This window comes from Apis florea, unplaced genomic scaffold (assembly GCF_048593485.1).
Source record: "Apis florea isolate Af1SG1 unplaced genomic scaffold, ASM4859348v1 contig_3078_pilon, whole genome shotgun sequence".
Lineage (NCBI taxonomy): Eukaryota > Metazoa > Arthropoda > Insecta > Hymenoptera > Apidae > Apis > Apis florea.
Window position 1 is genome coordinate 1,258,581 of NW_028256702.1, and position 16,457 is coordinate 1,275,037.

Here is a 16,457-nt window from a genome sequence, read left to right on the forward strand (position 1 = left end):
TATAAATAATTTTTCTTAGTCAAAACTTTATTTTTTTAAATAGTATTTTTTAATAGATTAATAAATTAAATTTATTATTCTTCAATAGAAATAAGAATATAATATAGCAAAAAAATTAATTTTTGAGATATTTTAATTTTATTATTTAATCATATGAAACATAATATGCCAAATTTTACAAATTTATAGTTAAAATATTTTTTAAATCAATCATTTTTTGCTATATATATAATAGTTTATACACATAATAGTAATAGTAATATATAATAGTTTATAATAATTTAATAGTCTTTCATAGAATATAACAAGTTATATCAATTGATGCATTAAAATATTAAAAAATTGACTTTCATATATCCATTATATTTATATTATGAATAAAATTACTTATATCAAATAATCCGAAAATATATTTTTGAAATAACGAATAATTTAAAAGACGATTGTTATTTAAATACCCAAATGAAACATCCTGTATATGAATACAGTACAATCATATCTAATAATGATATTTGTACGATATTAAATTATTCGATATAAATATAAATATACAGAATGTTAATATATCTGTAGAATATTTTTTGTAAGCTTCTAAAGGCCAAAATAAATATAAAAGTTAATAGAAAAGTCTCGATTAAAGTTTATTTGTTAGTTCATAAGCAATTAAAGTTTGTTTTAGTGAGATACAAATAGAATGAAGCGTATTTCTGTTATATAACCATCTCTCTTTATCTCCATCTCGTTTGATTTAATGCAAATTTCAATTAATAAATAATAATAAATAAGCCTCAATCGATATTTTTTTTTATATCAATTTTTGTATTTATTTATATATATCCTTTAGAATTGATCTTTCAAAATGTTCCAACAATATATAATATATAATAACACCCTGTAAATTAGTAATTAAAAATCAGCATAATTCGTTTATTAATTCGTATATAATAAAATACATGAATTATAGAATCATGTCTTGACTTCATATATACATATACATATACATATATAATGTATCATTATTCATAATATAATCATCATTAAAAGTATCGGGGAATTTCTGTTTCAGTCGGTCAGCATGAAGGTGTAATTAACGACTATTACTTTAGAGATTCTTTTGATCATTCGTCATCGGAAAGTCAGCTATTGGATGCATCTGGAAAACCGCACAGTCGTTCGGTGACGCCTGTACCGAAAATGCAAAAACTTCAAAACGCAAAAGAATTTCATCAACAACAACAACAACAATTGCAGCAAACTGGTCGACGTTCAAAATCAAGGCATAAGAGTCTTCGAATCACGAGGCTTTTCATTCCAGCTTTCATGCTCACGATCACAGTTTTGTTTATCGTGATCGTTTTGATATTTGAGACAGACACAACGCTTTTCAATAATTTGCGTAAGACGCCAGAAATGGTGGCCTTAAAGAACCAATATTATGTCCCCATCAAGGAGTTCTTGAGGACAAAGCTCGGCCTATTTTGATGTGACGCGATGATGACCAGGCTGAGATCGCCCTTTGTCGCTAAGTAACTTCCTTCAGTGCCAAGTCAAAAAATTGATCGAGGAGTATTGTATTTCTTTCTCATGCGTTTCTCTTTCTTTTTAGGTATGTGAATTTACATACGAGGAAACGAATTGTTTTTGTTAAGTTTTCGTCTATTGTTTTTATTCTGAATATAATATATCAAATTGATACAGTATATTTGATTTACACGTATTATTTCAAATTGGCATTTGAAGTTTTTGAAGTACTTATTTGGAAAATCAGTACTGTTTGTTATCTTGTGTATATAATGATTTACTTTGGTTTATATACATGATTTACGTTTTTATAACCTCAAATATATTAATATATCTAATATAATAAACTATTCTTACTACTTTATCTGCAGTAATTTAATCTAAAATTTCAAATATTGCGAAAATGGCCAATATTGCTGAAATTTTTGAGCATCTTGAGATTTAAGAAAATATACTATAGGAAAAAAAGATGCGATCGGATTTTTCGAAAATTTCTGCCGCAAAAGGAATCACTTGTTCTTATTTCGGCCTCTATAACGACTGCCAAACTCACTCTAATCAGATCATATTTGTTCCATTGTTTTTTTTTTTTAGACACACACATATATATATTTTTTATATAACATATTTATGTTAGAAATACTTTATTCGGAATTATAGAAATTATGTATATATATATATAATCAAAGTAAATTATTAAATATGTAAAATAAAACATTTTCTAAATAAGTATTATTATATGGGATTAAGAATATGTCTTAATACAAAAATGTTCCAATATTTCGCTAACATTGCAGCTAAGTTTACCAAGGATCACACAAGATAAGAGAAATCGTAAACTTCAAATACCAAATTGAATATTTTGAACCATGACTCAAAACTCGATATAAATATGTCTCTAAAAAACTGTTATCTGCGATAAAAAAGTACCTCTAATTTATTATTTGTTTACTTTTTGCACTACACATATGTATATTTAAATATTGATAACTTAATATATTTACTCTGTCGAAGACGAAGTGTTTTGTACAAAATATTTACATTGCGAGTTCTCGTGTTTTACTATGTAATAAGTTATATATAATTCGACGAATTGTTAGAGAACTTTGTTATAGTAATATTATCGAATTTATTTAATAAATTTAGATGAAAGTCAGTTTCTACGTAATTACTATTATATAGAATGTGTCGCAAATCGAGAAAGTCATATTTGTATTTAAATACAAAGTTAGATTATGTACAAGTATGTACGTTTTCAATTTATAATTAGTAATAGAAATCATGAGCAGAAACATCAAGTAGTATGTTGCACAACATATTTTTATTTTTTATGTATAATAAAGCGATATTATTTATACTTTAATTTTAAAGTAAAATTATACTTTGTATTAAAATTATTTCTTAATGCATAAAAATCAATTTGTTCAATATTTTTTTTCTCTTAAAGATTTGTTTCTTTCATTTGTAAAGTATATCAATCATATTTATGAACTTTATATTTTTTCTTTTGAATAAATTGAATAAAAGTTTTATTCGTACTAATTGATATTTCTCATAAAATGTATAATTTGCTAAATTTGAAATTAAAAAATTATTAATTTATTTGATTTTACATATATATTAGAAAATACTGTGATTGAATTAATGTTTAAATAAGTACTTAATTTTCGGTTTTAAGAAGAGTAAATTATACATAGAATTCAGCATGCGTAATTGTAATCATTATTATCGTTTTTAAATGAGCTGTAAACAATCTTTTTTTTATAAACTTTTAGTTATGATAAAATATTTAACTAATTTTTATAAGACAATTTAATAGATCTTGTAAGATAGAATCGGGCAACATACGGTGCAATCAGATAGTACACATGTAAAAAACAATGTTTTTTATTCTGTTATTATGTTAATGTTTTCCTGAAAATTATTCAAGGAAAACAGATATGCTTCCTAACATTTGTATTGGCATTTAACAATCAAGTATCGAACAATCGATATTAATATTATCAATCGATTATTAATATTATTATTATTATTAGATAAAAAAATCTATTCTTATTTAATTTTAATTCAGATTTAATCATTTACTTTAGAAATTTATGCAAGCAGAATTCAGTGTGTGTGTGTGTGTATACAATAGGATGAATCTCCAGACATTAATTATACAAATTATTTTTTAATGATATTAAAATATTCAACCAAAAATTTATTTATTAAAAGAAATAAATAATATAGTGGAAATTACTTTTCACGACATATTATATATTCTGAAATATTAAAATAATTTTAAGTTGATTAGTATATTTTTTTCATACAATGAAAATATAAATACCATGAAGTATTGTTATTTATTTGTAATATTTCGGTGAGTTAGATATAGCAGGGAATTAGGATTATAAATGTTTATGTAAGATGTCTAAAATCAAATTAATTTGTATAATAACTAAAAATTGCAATAACTAAAAATTTGTATGAATATTTATACATATATAAATCTATTTATTTTTATAAAAAAATATGAAATTTCAAAAGAATTAATATTAATTAATATTAAAAAAATATAATATACTTCCTCTTTATTACAGTACTATGTGATTAAAAAAAAGTATTCTTTTTTGTCATTAATTTGTTTATGTCAATAAAAATAATAAAATGTGCTTAGATTTTAATGTCTCACGATTCATCCTGATATGATCATATAAATTTATTCTAAATTATAAATTTTGTCTGAAATATTAGATTGCTTCCAAAGATTACATAATTGTCATTAGAAAAATTATCTAAACAAAGTAATTTATTTTGAATCTTATACTTGAAATCTGTTTTTATAATGAATATTTGTGAATTAAATATTCATGAATATAACGAAACAAGGTGGAAAAATTGCATTTTTTTACCTTATAATATATTTTAAGTTGTATTTAGTATTATTACATGGGTTTCCATTTATTGAATTGACAAATAGTAGCTATATCACATTATTGATCACATTATTATAAAGAGATGTAAAATCACGCAATTATAATTATATATTTATATTTAAGTATATTCAAAAATCTTTTTCATGGATCATGAAATTCAATATTATATATTAATCTAATATTTCAACACAAGATGATTTATATAATGATTTTAAAAGATATGTGAAAATAGAGAAATAATGTGGAAAACAAAATAATACTATAGTAAAAACAAAAATCAAAAATTATTTATATTATTATTTTGCTTAATATCATAATTAATATCATAATTAATTAAATCAATTAATTGGTAATTATTTTTGTGAAAATTTAAAAAAATTATGATTTAAATAACAAAAATAAAAAGATAATATTGACAAATAATATACTTATCATAAAATTTAGATTTTAAAAACTTAAATTTTTATTTATAATATATTTAATATATAATGTATAATATATTTGCATAGGATATAATAATGTTAGATGAAATTGCATGTTTTTTTTGTAATGTTTAATCAAATTCAAAAATTTTTATTTTTTTCCTAATAATAATTTTATCACTATTTAAATTAAATATAAAAATTTTTTTATATAAAATAAAATTCATAATAATAAATTATTTTATTAATATTTTTATTAATATAATATTTTATTAATATATTTTATTAATATTGGTTCTTTATTCAAGTTGGTTTCATAACATTGTATGCAACGTATATCAATATTAATATCAATGTTATTTATTATTATTATTTCATGAATAAGAAATATAAATGAAATTTAAAGAAATTTATGATTTTTATTTATGTTAAAAGTATATGCAAAATAAATATATGCATCTATTTTAGTGATGCTCAAATATTAAAAATTGTATTTATTAACTTCTAGTTTCAATATTTAAAAAAAAATCATTGTATTGTGTGTTTTTCTATTTTATTATTCATTTTAATAAAATATTAAGAAAATGAATAATGTAATACTTATCTTAAAATTTTAATAGAATATGAATATAAAACAATTTCAATAATGATATTGATCAAGGCTTATAAGTAAAACAGCTATTTTTATTTTCTTATAACATAATTTTTTTAAAAGATATAAAAAGGAAACCCATTTAATCTATTTATTTTTATTTTTTCATAAATTTTTTTTTATGACAATAAAATTCAAAAACTGTAAAAATAAATAAAACTTCATAAGATATCCTAGACTAAAAAGTTATGATCTATTAATAAAAAACATGTTTCATAGAGAAGAAATAAAGTTTTGGGCATATCATTTATTTGACTTTTAATGTTTTTATAATTATAAAATACAATATGCCTGATTAGTATTGAAAAGAACTCTAATATCGATTTTATCATTCAAATGCTTGAAAATAATGTTAGATTGTTGCATATAAAATGGCAGATTTCATAAATATATAAAATCATACACATTAAGTGATCAAATGTATTGTTAAATATTTGTTGCATATTAATTTAAAACTTAATAATTAAATACAACTTGAATAATGTTTTATCAATTATTTTATTATATATTATAAAAAACAACTTCAGTATTACAATGAATTATTATTTAATATTGAATTCGAAATTGTATTTTTTTGTATATAAATTATATATTTATAATTTATCATATGTGATATTTTATATCTTTTTTGAATTTGAATATCCAGTAATATACTATTTTATGCATTCCACTTTAAAGGTATTCATTTTAATATCATTTTATTAACAGTTTATAATAGATTAATTTATATTTAATATTCAATATTTTTTATCCAAGGATTCTTTTTCTTTATAGATAGACATTTTTATGTAGTTTTCTGTTTAAGTATATTTAAAGTTATTTAATTATTTATTACTGTGAGAAAATAATAATGAGTGCTAAGATTATTAAAGAAATATTTATGTTGATATTATATGTATTAATGGTTTGTATAATGTAGAACAATGTGTACTTAACAGATGATTTTTTTGTCAGTATATTTATGTCTTGTAGATAGTCTTCCTTGAAGGATTGCAATTTAGTGCTTAATATGTAGTATCTTGATATAGTCTGCTTGGCTATAGATATTTATATTAAAATAGTTTGTAAAGTATATTTTACAATTCAGTATTTTATAATAATTATAATCTACGAAGTTTGTATTATTTCTATTTTTTTTGTATATAAATCTTGCTCTAGCTGTAGAATTATATTTTATGAATATTACTATATTATTTGTTAAATATAGTTAAAGAAGTAGATGAAGTAGATTACTTTATTTATTTACTTATAGGATTTTTTATTTATATTATTATTTGCATCATTATGTAATTATTTCTTTATTGTAACTGAATATTTTTGATCAAAATTGATTTATTGTTTTGTATTTTATTTTTTTTTTTTTGCAATTGAGTGATTTTTTTTCATATCTTATACATTGGTATATTTATTATAGTATTTTTGATTTTAGATATCTTTCCCACTATATCTTTAATTATTTATATTATATATTAATAATTATAATTAATATAATAATTTTATTTATAGAAATTTGATTATAAATTTTATTTTTTATTTTTATTTTAGAGCTTTTTTATAAAATATATTTCTTTATTATTGAAGTTTACTAATAACACTACAAAGAAAAATAATAAATTCTTTTGTAATTTGTTATTATGAGGTAATATATGTATTAATATTTCATATTCTAATTTTTTAATTTAGCAATATTGTGTATATATATGTATTATAGTAAACTTATCTCTTATATGATTACAATTTTTATCCATAAATTCGGCAATATTAAGCATTATTCACTAATACTATCATGTTTTCATATTTTGAGAATTTAATATGCTCATACTTTGATTACTTTTATTTTCAATAAATATTAAAAAATCAATCATTTTATCTGCAACAACTAAGAAAGAAATTTGAATTGAATTGCTAATTATCTGAGTTCATTTTTAACTTTATAAATAGAGTGAATAAAAGTCATTGACAATTAACAAAACACAAAATATTTATTAATTTATTTTTAATAAAATTTGTAATGAGATTTTTCTAATTGAAATAATTTTAGATTTAAACTGCAGAAATTATTATATATTGCTATTAAATCAGTCTAATAGAAATGAAATATATCTCATGATATGTTTTATAAAGAAATTTCAAATTAAATAAATAAATCTCGTATTATACGAGTAGAATATAAATAATATTGCGTAAATATAGATTCGAATGCTTTATAGCTAATTACGTTAGAATAGAAAGAAATAGATCATATAATCATTTAAAAATATGAGCTTAACATCTTAATATTTAATATTTATTTTATTTTATTTCAATAAGTGCCAAACTATCTTTGGTAAGTTGCAATGTATTTTGCGATTTGTTATCTGCAATTTTACTATAAATGGAAATCAAACAATATATAATATATAATCTTAGGGATCAAAAAAAATTGAATTGTCAAATGTAATTACATATGATACACACATATATATCTTCATATTCTCATTTATATATTGAAATTAATATTTATTATGAAATGAATATATATATGCATCATTATTAAAAGTAATCTTCTCAAAATCTTCAAAAAAAAGTTTCGATTTTTTTGAATTTTAAAAGCTTTTGCTATTTTTATGATTCAATAATTCTTAAAACTCAAATAATTAACGATTTATTATAAATAAATTATAAAATATTATGATTATATAAATTTATTTTTATTAAATTAATGATTATTAAATTGTATTTAAACTTTAGATTCAGACTTTAATACGGTTTCATACATCCATCACAGTAATTTATAAAAAATAAAACTTAAATTTAATTTTTTTATAGACTAAAAACTATTGTTACTATTAGCTGATTAAAAATCTGAACTTGAAGAATTTCAAAAAATTATTTGTTAAAAAAAATCTTAAAATTATTTGTTAAGATTTTAATTCTCGAAAAAATATAAAAAAAAAAAATATTTCAGAAATAAACATTTTTGAAAATTTTGAGTTTTGAAAATTTCGAATTTGAATTTCGCTAATTAAATTTTAATCTTTTTCTAATTATTATATAGTTATTATAAAAATATAAATTCGATACTTTTCTTTTTTTTTTAATTAATTTTGAAAATTTATAGTTTTATATAATATTTTGAAAATCTGAAGTTATATGAAATTGTTTTTTATATGATGATTCTATATATCTATTATTATTTCATCTAAAATTCTTTGAAAATGATGTAATTATTCTATGCCTTTTTGCTTTTTAGATAAAAAGTTAGGTAAATGGTAAAAAGTCTAGCAATTTCAATTAAACAAATATATTTTATAAAAATATATGTATGTCACTTAGTATATAAACATTTGAAAATGAAAATTATGTTTTTTTTTCTAAAATATTCTATAAAATATTATTGAAATAGATATAATTGTATATAATTTATGTTGTTTTTTTACTTTTTCAGATGGATTTTATATTTTCTAAAATAAAAAATTAAAGTTAATTAATATTATATAACTGTTCGTTTTTTTTTTTTTTATCATTTGTATTCTATCATTAAAATGAAGAAATTAAGAAAAATCTCATTAAAATCCATAAGTAAACACCTATCGAATATTTTATTATACAACGATTACACAATAGTATACAAATTAAGTATCTGAGAGTTGTGATTTATTTTTTTGCTAATCGAAACAATATTGAATTATATAAAAGATACTACAATCAACATACATATATTTAAGAAATTGTTAACATCGATAAATACTGTTAGATAAAATTTTGATTTATCATTTCGAAGTTAATTTTAACTAATATTCACAATCAAAATGAAAGCCTTTTTAGACAAGATTTGGTAGTCATCTATTGTCTTTTATCAGTTATGATCGAATTAGTAATTTTTAGGATAAATGATTATTAAATGTTTCAATAATTGATTATTAATTTTTAATCAATTTATTTTTTTAGTATTTATAATAATACTAAAAATATTATACTAAAATATAATATAATAATATATATACAATAAAATGAATAAATTTCATTATTTCAAAATAATATTTTCAATAAATATTCCATAGTTTGGAAAAAAATTATTGCAATAATTTATGCATAAATTAAATTTTATTCTTATTTTTTTTTAATTTAAAAAAAATATTTAATAAAAAAATATTTAATTTGATTTCTAAAATATATTTGTATTCATCCATGTACTTATCTACACACACACACACTAATACATATACATTTTAACTATGTAAAATTTTTTTGAATATTTGTCAAATTATACCTATGAATATTATTATTTAAGCATACATACATATATGTGAATAAATAATATGTATTTACTATTAATTTACATACCATTTAGGATAATAAGGATAAATTCAATAAAAGCACATTTAAAAAAAAAGAAAAATCTTAAATTTTTTCTATAAATTTAAGAGGAATTCAATAAAAAAATTTTTTTTATAAATCTTAATTTATGGAAAGAAAGTAAAATATATTTTTTTGAAGTATGAGAAAATAAAAAATTTTTAAGAATAAAATCTTAGCTCTTATTATCCTAAATGTCCAAGATATATAGTATATCTTGTTTGAAAAGGCTTTAACAACTGATGTCGTATGGCCTATATCATAATATGTGAGAAGACAGCAAAAAAAAAATATTCTGTTGATATGTATCCTGTTTTTCAATGCAAATGTGACACGCACGCATATATAGATATTTGATAAAAAAGTATGAAATAGAAAAGTATGAAATAAAAGTATTTTAGCACCGAAGTTATAGATAATTCGAGAAGACAAATATGTATTATATTATATACATACTAGACATTACTACTAAGATCAGTTAATATTAATTATTATATAAATAATAGACAATTTTAAACAGTCAACGAAAAGCAATTATTTGATAGTTACACATAGAAAATAAGCAAATTTAATATACGAAATGAAAAGAATTAGGAAAAGGAAAGTAATATAGTATGAATTTTCTTTATTTTGAAAAATTATTCTTATGTTTCTTAAAAATTCTTAAAAAAGAGACCTTCACTTCACAAAATATATAAATTATATAAATTTTTCATTATTTTCTCTTTATTATTAGTGTATTAATTAGTTATATTTTAATTATAAATTGTTTTTTAGCCTTATTTTTTTAAATTATTTAAATTTATTAAAAAATTTATTTAAATTATTTGGAAATTGTTTTCTTATATTAAAATTATATTAAAATTTAATTGAAGGCTTGTTCTCTTCTTAATTATATTTAAAAATTTTATAAAAAAAAAATATATTTTTTAAAGTAAAAATACATATCATATCTTTTTTTTTATTGAACTGATTTAAAAAAAATGTGATATTATTGCAAGTTAATAAAATATTTTCAATTTGTTTATCAAGACTTATATCTAAACTAATATTATTTAATATCTTTAATATCTAAACTAAAAAACTAAACTAAAATTAATATCTTTACAAAATATAATAATAATTTTAATAATAAATTAGGATAAAATTTTAATTTTCTAGCAATTCATATAAAAAATATAAAATACATTGTTTTTCATAATATTAAAAAAAATTTGGATGTGATGATAGAAATAGGATAAAAAATTTATTCTAAAAAAATTAAAATTTAAAAAAAATTTTTTTATTCTTTGAATTATAAATTATTATTAAAAGATTTATTTTAATCTTCAAATATAAAAATATTCAAACAAAAAAGTAATACATATAATTCTATTTTTAATAAAATTTTAGAATTGAACTTTTTTTTATTCTTATACATTAGTTTCTTCTACATTCCATTTGTAAAACTTTTAAAATTATTTTATTTTCAGTTATCTAATTTAATTATTATTGTTAAAAACAAATGCTTAATAAATGTAATTAATATTTTCAATTTATTAAACATATAACTTATATATATTCTTTCTTCTGGATTGAAACAATTTAAAAAAAATAAAAGCAAAAAAATAATTGATAGTTTGAACAATAAATATTTGATATTTATTCCAGTATATATTAGTATATTATATATATTATATGTATATAATATATATAAAAAAACTATTATATGTATATATTTAAATCTAATATAAATTTAATTTGAATTAATTCGTTAAAATAAAATTTTGTGATGAGAAGGTCTTTTTAAAACACATAAATGATATATTATAATACATATTTCCTATATGAAACTTTTTGCTGTGATTCTTTGTTTTGTTTATTTGCTTTGTAATAAACTAATTATTTATTTCGCTAAATAGATTTGCAATTGTTATATTAGTTGAAAACAATGTTTTGTATTCTCTCATAAGAACATAACAAAATTTCCAACATATATTAATATATTTCTAGAAAATTCGTAAAAGAAACACAATATGAAGCGATGTAATAATGAAAATTAAGTAAATTTTTGTGAATGGAAAAATTTTTTTATAAAAACAAAAAATAACAAAATAGTTTGTTTTGTAAGTGAATCTCGTAATTTATGATTTGTTTTAATTTATTTTTAATAACTAAAATGCCATAATATTTTATATTATAAATAATTTCAATTATTTTTAACCGAATTATTATTTGTATATTTTGTATTCCAATATTGCATTGAAGATCATATAAATATGTTAATAAACACGCATATAAAAAAAATTATTCAAAAATCTTGAACAATTTTAAGTGCTTAAATGCATTACAACTACGTGTGTAATGTAATATTATACCACGCGTCGTGTAAAAAAAAAAAAAGCACAATAAAATTTGTATTCTACGCTATCTCCAAAGATAATCGAAATTTTTAATACTTGTACTATCGATTGTAACGTCCATTGTATAAAAATTTCTTGAAATACAATAATGAAAATTTTTGCATTCGTGAAAAAAAAAAAATTTAATCAATATATAGAAAATCAAAACAAAAAATTTAAAATTTATATTTATAATCGTGATGTTTCACTTCACTGCAGTAATCAGATTTCTTAAACCTCGCATGAGAAAACAAGCGCTGTTTATTTCGAAAGCGAGAACAACGAAGAATAAAATTTCAAATATGTATAATTATTTAACCCTTAAAGTTTCAAACTTTAAAAATCTAAAATAAAAAGTTTCAAATTTTAAAAATTTAAAGAGGATCTAATTGGAATCGCTAGAATTCTTCAAGGATTTTTCTAAAAAAAAAAATTTGATGTCCCATAATATTTAAAAATACATCAAGATCAATATCAAACAAATATATTAAAATAAAATATTAAAATATTAAAATATTAAAATAAAATTTCATGAAAAAAATTACTATTCGGAAATGTGGATCCATATTATTCTTTTTTAGTACCTTAAGGGTTAAAACCTCGAAGAAAAAATATAGCGAACATTTGATCTTAGTTGTTCTTGCATATTACTCTCATCCATTTTCCTAAAAGTGCCTACGCTATTCTGAACTCTTTTGAACGCCGCATTTCGCTGAGTTTTCGGCAGATTGTATTATCCTTCTCAATTTATCCGATATCCGCCCTAAGCTAAACGAATTGGGGCAATTAAACATGCGAACACGTACACGATAAATCAATGTGTAACAATTTTGATATTTATATCAAACTATATGTGTAACGTTCTTTCAATGTAAAAAAAAAAAAGAAAAAAAAAAGAAAAAAAACATTCTACTCATTGACGAAATTCGTTGTTCTAATCGACAGAGAACGGCAAGAATTTGTTTTATGAGAAATAAAAAAAAAAAATCTATGCTTGGCTGCAGGAACGATTCTAAGAGATTAGAATGGTATCCGTGCAAATTGATTAAATTCGATTTGAAGGGCGTCGCACTATCTAAATTTGAATTATATAAACAAACAAATGTCAATTGCAGTATAACATAACTTTAGATGTAAAAAATAAGAATATAAAGACCATTCGGTGTGTAATGAAACTAATTAACGTATCGTATGAGCTTCTGAGAAGTTCTATTATAACGCAGGGGTTATCAAATTCGAGGGGAAATCGATTAATAAATTTAAACTAAAAAAAATGTGTAAGTGTTAAAAATCTTATCGATATATTGATATGTAAAAGAATTTAATGACCACTTTGCGTTTGAAAACCGTTTTGTATTCCATCAAATTTTTAAATAGATCTGACATTTTCTTCAGTGACAAAAATTAATCATAATAGATTGATCTTCGCTTATTCAAAAATGTTGAAACAATCGATACATAATATTCGAGTTGCTCACTTTGTTAATGCGAAAGTTTTTGAGCGCGTGTTACATGTATGTAACTTGTTTATAGAAAACAAAAAAAAATTGACATCTTGTATTTCGCACTAATGCAATCAAACTCATAAAAATGTATAAATAATAAATGTCTGAATTTCCCACTTTGTATATTTTTTATATAAAGTCACAATAATTTATTATATATTTTGCATATATATAAACGTACATACGTTTAAGTTTAAAATTGCGCAATTATTAATCGTATGATTGATTGTCATATTTTATTTTTTTTTATATTATATAACAAATTTTAGTTCAAAAATATTATTTGTTCATCATAAAGAACATTCATTTATATTATTAATTATAATATTAATTTTATTATGAACTTATAATTAGATTGTTTATATAATTTTGTTTATATAATTAGATAATTAAATGCATATATTTTAATTCAAATTGAATATATAAAATTAAATTTATTTATTTATATGAGTTGTATAAATTATATATGTTTAAAATAATTTATCGTGAAATAGGATAGTATAATATAATCTGATTTTAGATAAATCAAGTTATTATATTCATGGATTAAATATTCATATTGTACGTGTCATAATCACATGTTCAATAATAAAAAATTTTACATTTTTTTTTCTTTTTTAATGAATCAATAATTTAATATTATTCAATATTTAATAATATTCAATATATTTTATTTTATTTCTTTATTTTATTTCTTTATTTATTATTTTAGTATTTTTGTTTAATAAGAGTCCAAGATATCCAAAGTACAAAAATAATAATCATTATGTTAATAATATTCTACATTCCTATCTACATTAAAATCATTACATTTATAAAATTCATATAGTTTTGCAATTAATTATTACTTAGATTAATTACATAAATATAAATTTATTGATTTATTGATTAATATATAATTAACTCCAATAATTCATTGTTTAATGTTATTTCTGTTGTTGAGATATTATAATTAATTTCAATACTTTTTTTTACTTTAGCATTACATCATGATTTATTGAAAATAATTAAAATAAATATTGACTATTCAATTTTGGAATCGACAGAATGAAAATCATTATTTTGTATTCGAATCACAAAAGCAATGCAAATATTGATTTATTTTATAAATTTTTATAAATAATTATTATCAGTGATCAAAAATTTGAACAAAAATGCAACCATACCAATATCATATGCTCTGAAATATCAATCTTAAAAAAAGATCATGTTTCTTGCGCCATCTAACATAGAATAATCTAACTACATGTACAAAATTAAATCACTCAAGAAGTACAAAAAAATTGTGTCTATATATTTTATTATTTTCAAAATTGAAAATAAAAATGTACAATATTTTAATAAATTTTCTATTTAAAAAAAATATAATCTTACAATCAATTGCTTCATATCATTTTTAATAACTTTTTTAAATATGTAATCATTAATATTAAGTATACAATGATATGATTATATATTATATTAAATAATAATGATTTCTTAAATTTCATTTTAGATATAAAAACTCCTATGTGAAAATTCATCCTGATCATAATATTCTATTTACCTTTTAGATATAAGAAATAAAAAGAAAAAAATTCGCATGGAAAATAAAAAAAAAATCTAAGTTAAAAGATTTTTTATTAATATTAAAGAAAATAAATGAAATAAATTTTCTAGAAAAATCACTACACTATTTTATTTATTAATTATTCATATATTTATGATATTTATATTTATATTAATTTTATATTAATTATTATATTAATTAATATTTTTTAAAATGTAATTTTCTATTCTTATAAATCATGAAGCAAATTTAAATACAACATTAAAACATTTTAAATATTCTATTTATTCTAAAAGCTCTTTTGTTATTCCTATCTATATAAGAATTACATATTTTTATGTTTTTTAAATTTTGTTTATCAAAAATCTGAAAGATTTTTTTCATAATTCTATCTATATACTGACAATGTTACAATTTTTAAGAATTTATGGAATGAATCATGAATATTATCAAAGAAAATAGAAGTGAAAATATATCAATAATAGTAAACGAAATCATATAAAATATTAAGAACTTGATTATTTAACGTGAGTAAGTTTAGAAATAAGTGATTCATAATTATATTGTTTTGAAAAATAGGAATATTGTGTTATAGCAAATTTGAATAAAAGTAGTGAAAGCAAAAGAGCCAAGTGGAATAACAAAGGAAGAATAAAACATAATAGAAATACATTTCTAAATTCTATCTATCAAAAAATGTTTTGAAAGCTGAAATAAACTATGCACTAATAAAATTCAACAGCATATAATTTATTACTAGCAAATGAAGATTAAATATTATTTTGTAATTATATTTCTTTCCTATTTATTTATTTTCTTCAATTTATATTTGTAACAAATCAGTTATTGAATTAATAATTAAAAAATAATTTATAAGAAATTTTTTTTATTAGTTCCTAAAGAAAAATCAATATTAAAATATTGTTAAAATATTGTTATTCATCATTTTAAATGAAATTTATCGGTAAAAAAAAATATATTTCTCTCTAACAGTATTTTTAATAACAAATAAAGAAGTGCTAAAAAAAAAGATAGTCAGAAGGATTAACAAAATAATTATTCACTTAATGTAAACCTGAAAATATCCATAAATGATTTTCGCAATATTAATATATAAATATGATATCAAAAAAAAAAAAAACGTAAAAGAATTGTGAAAGCATATATTCAA

The 16,457-nt window shown here is 19.2% G+C and overlaps 1 protein-coding gene and 1 long non-coding RNA gene across 9 annotated transcripts in view; one reads left to right on the forward strand and one right to left on the reverse strand.

Moving 5' to 3' along the window:
- The window catches only part of Frmd5 (FERM domain containing), a 60,705-nt gene extending 54,236 nt beyond the window's left edge, over window positions 1-6,469 (forward strand). For all 8 annotated transcript variants that reach the window (XM_086908491.1, XM_086908492.1, XM_086908497.1 and 5 more), the window contains one exon: window positions 1,067-6,469. In XM_086908491.1, the coding sequence (XP_086764617.1) occupies window positions 1,067-1,482 (416 nt within the window). In that variant the 3' untranslated portion in view covers window positions 1,483-6,469. The remainder of the gene's footprint in view (window positions 1-1,066) is intronic.
- Window positions 1-16,457, reverse strand: part of LOC147657563 (uncharacterized) — a 51,189-nt gene that overhangs the window by 31,887 nt on the left and 2,845 nt on the right. The window lies entirely within an intron of this gene.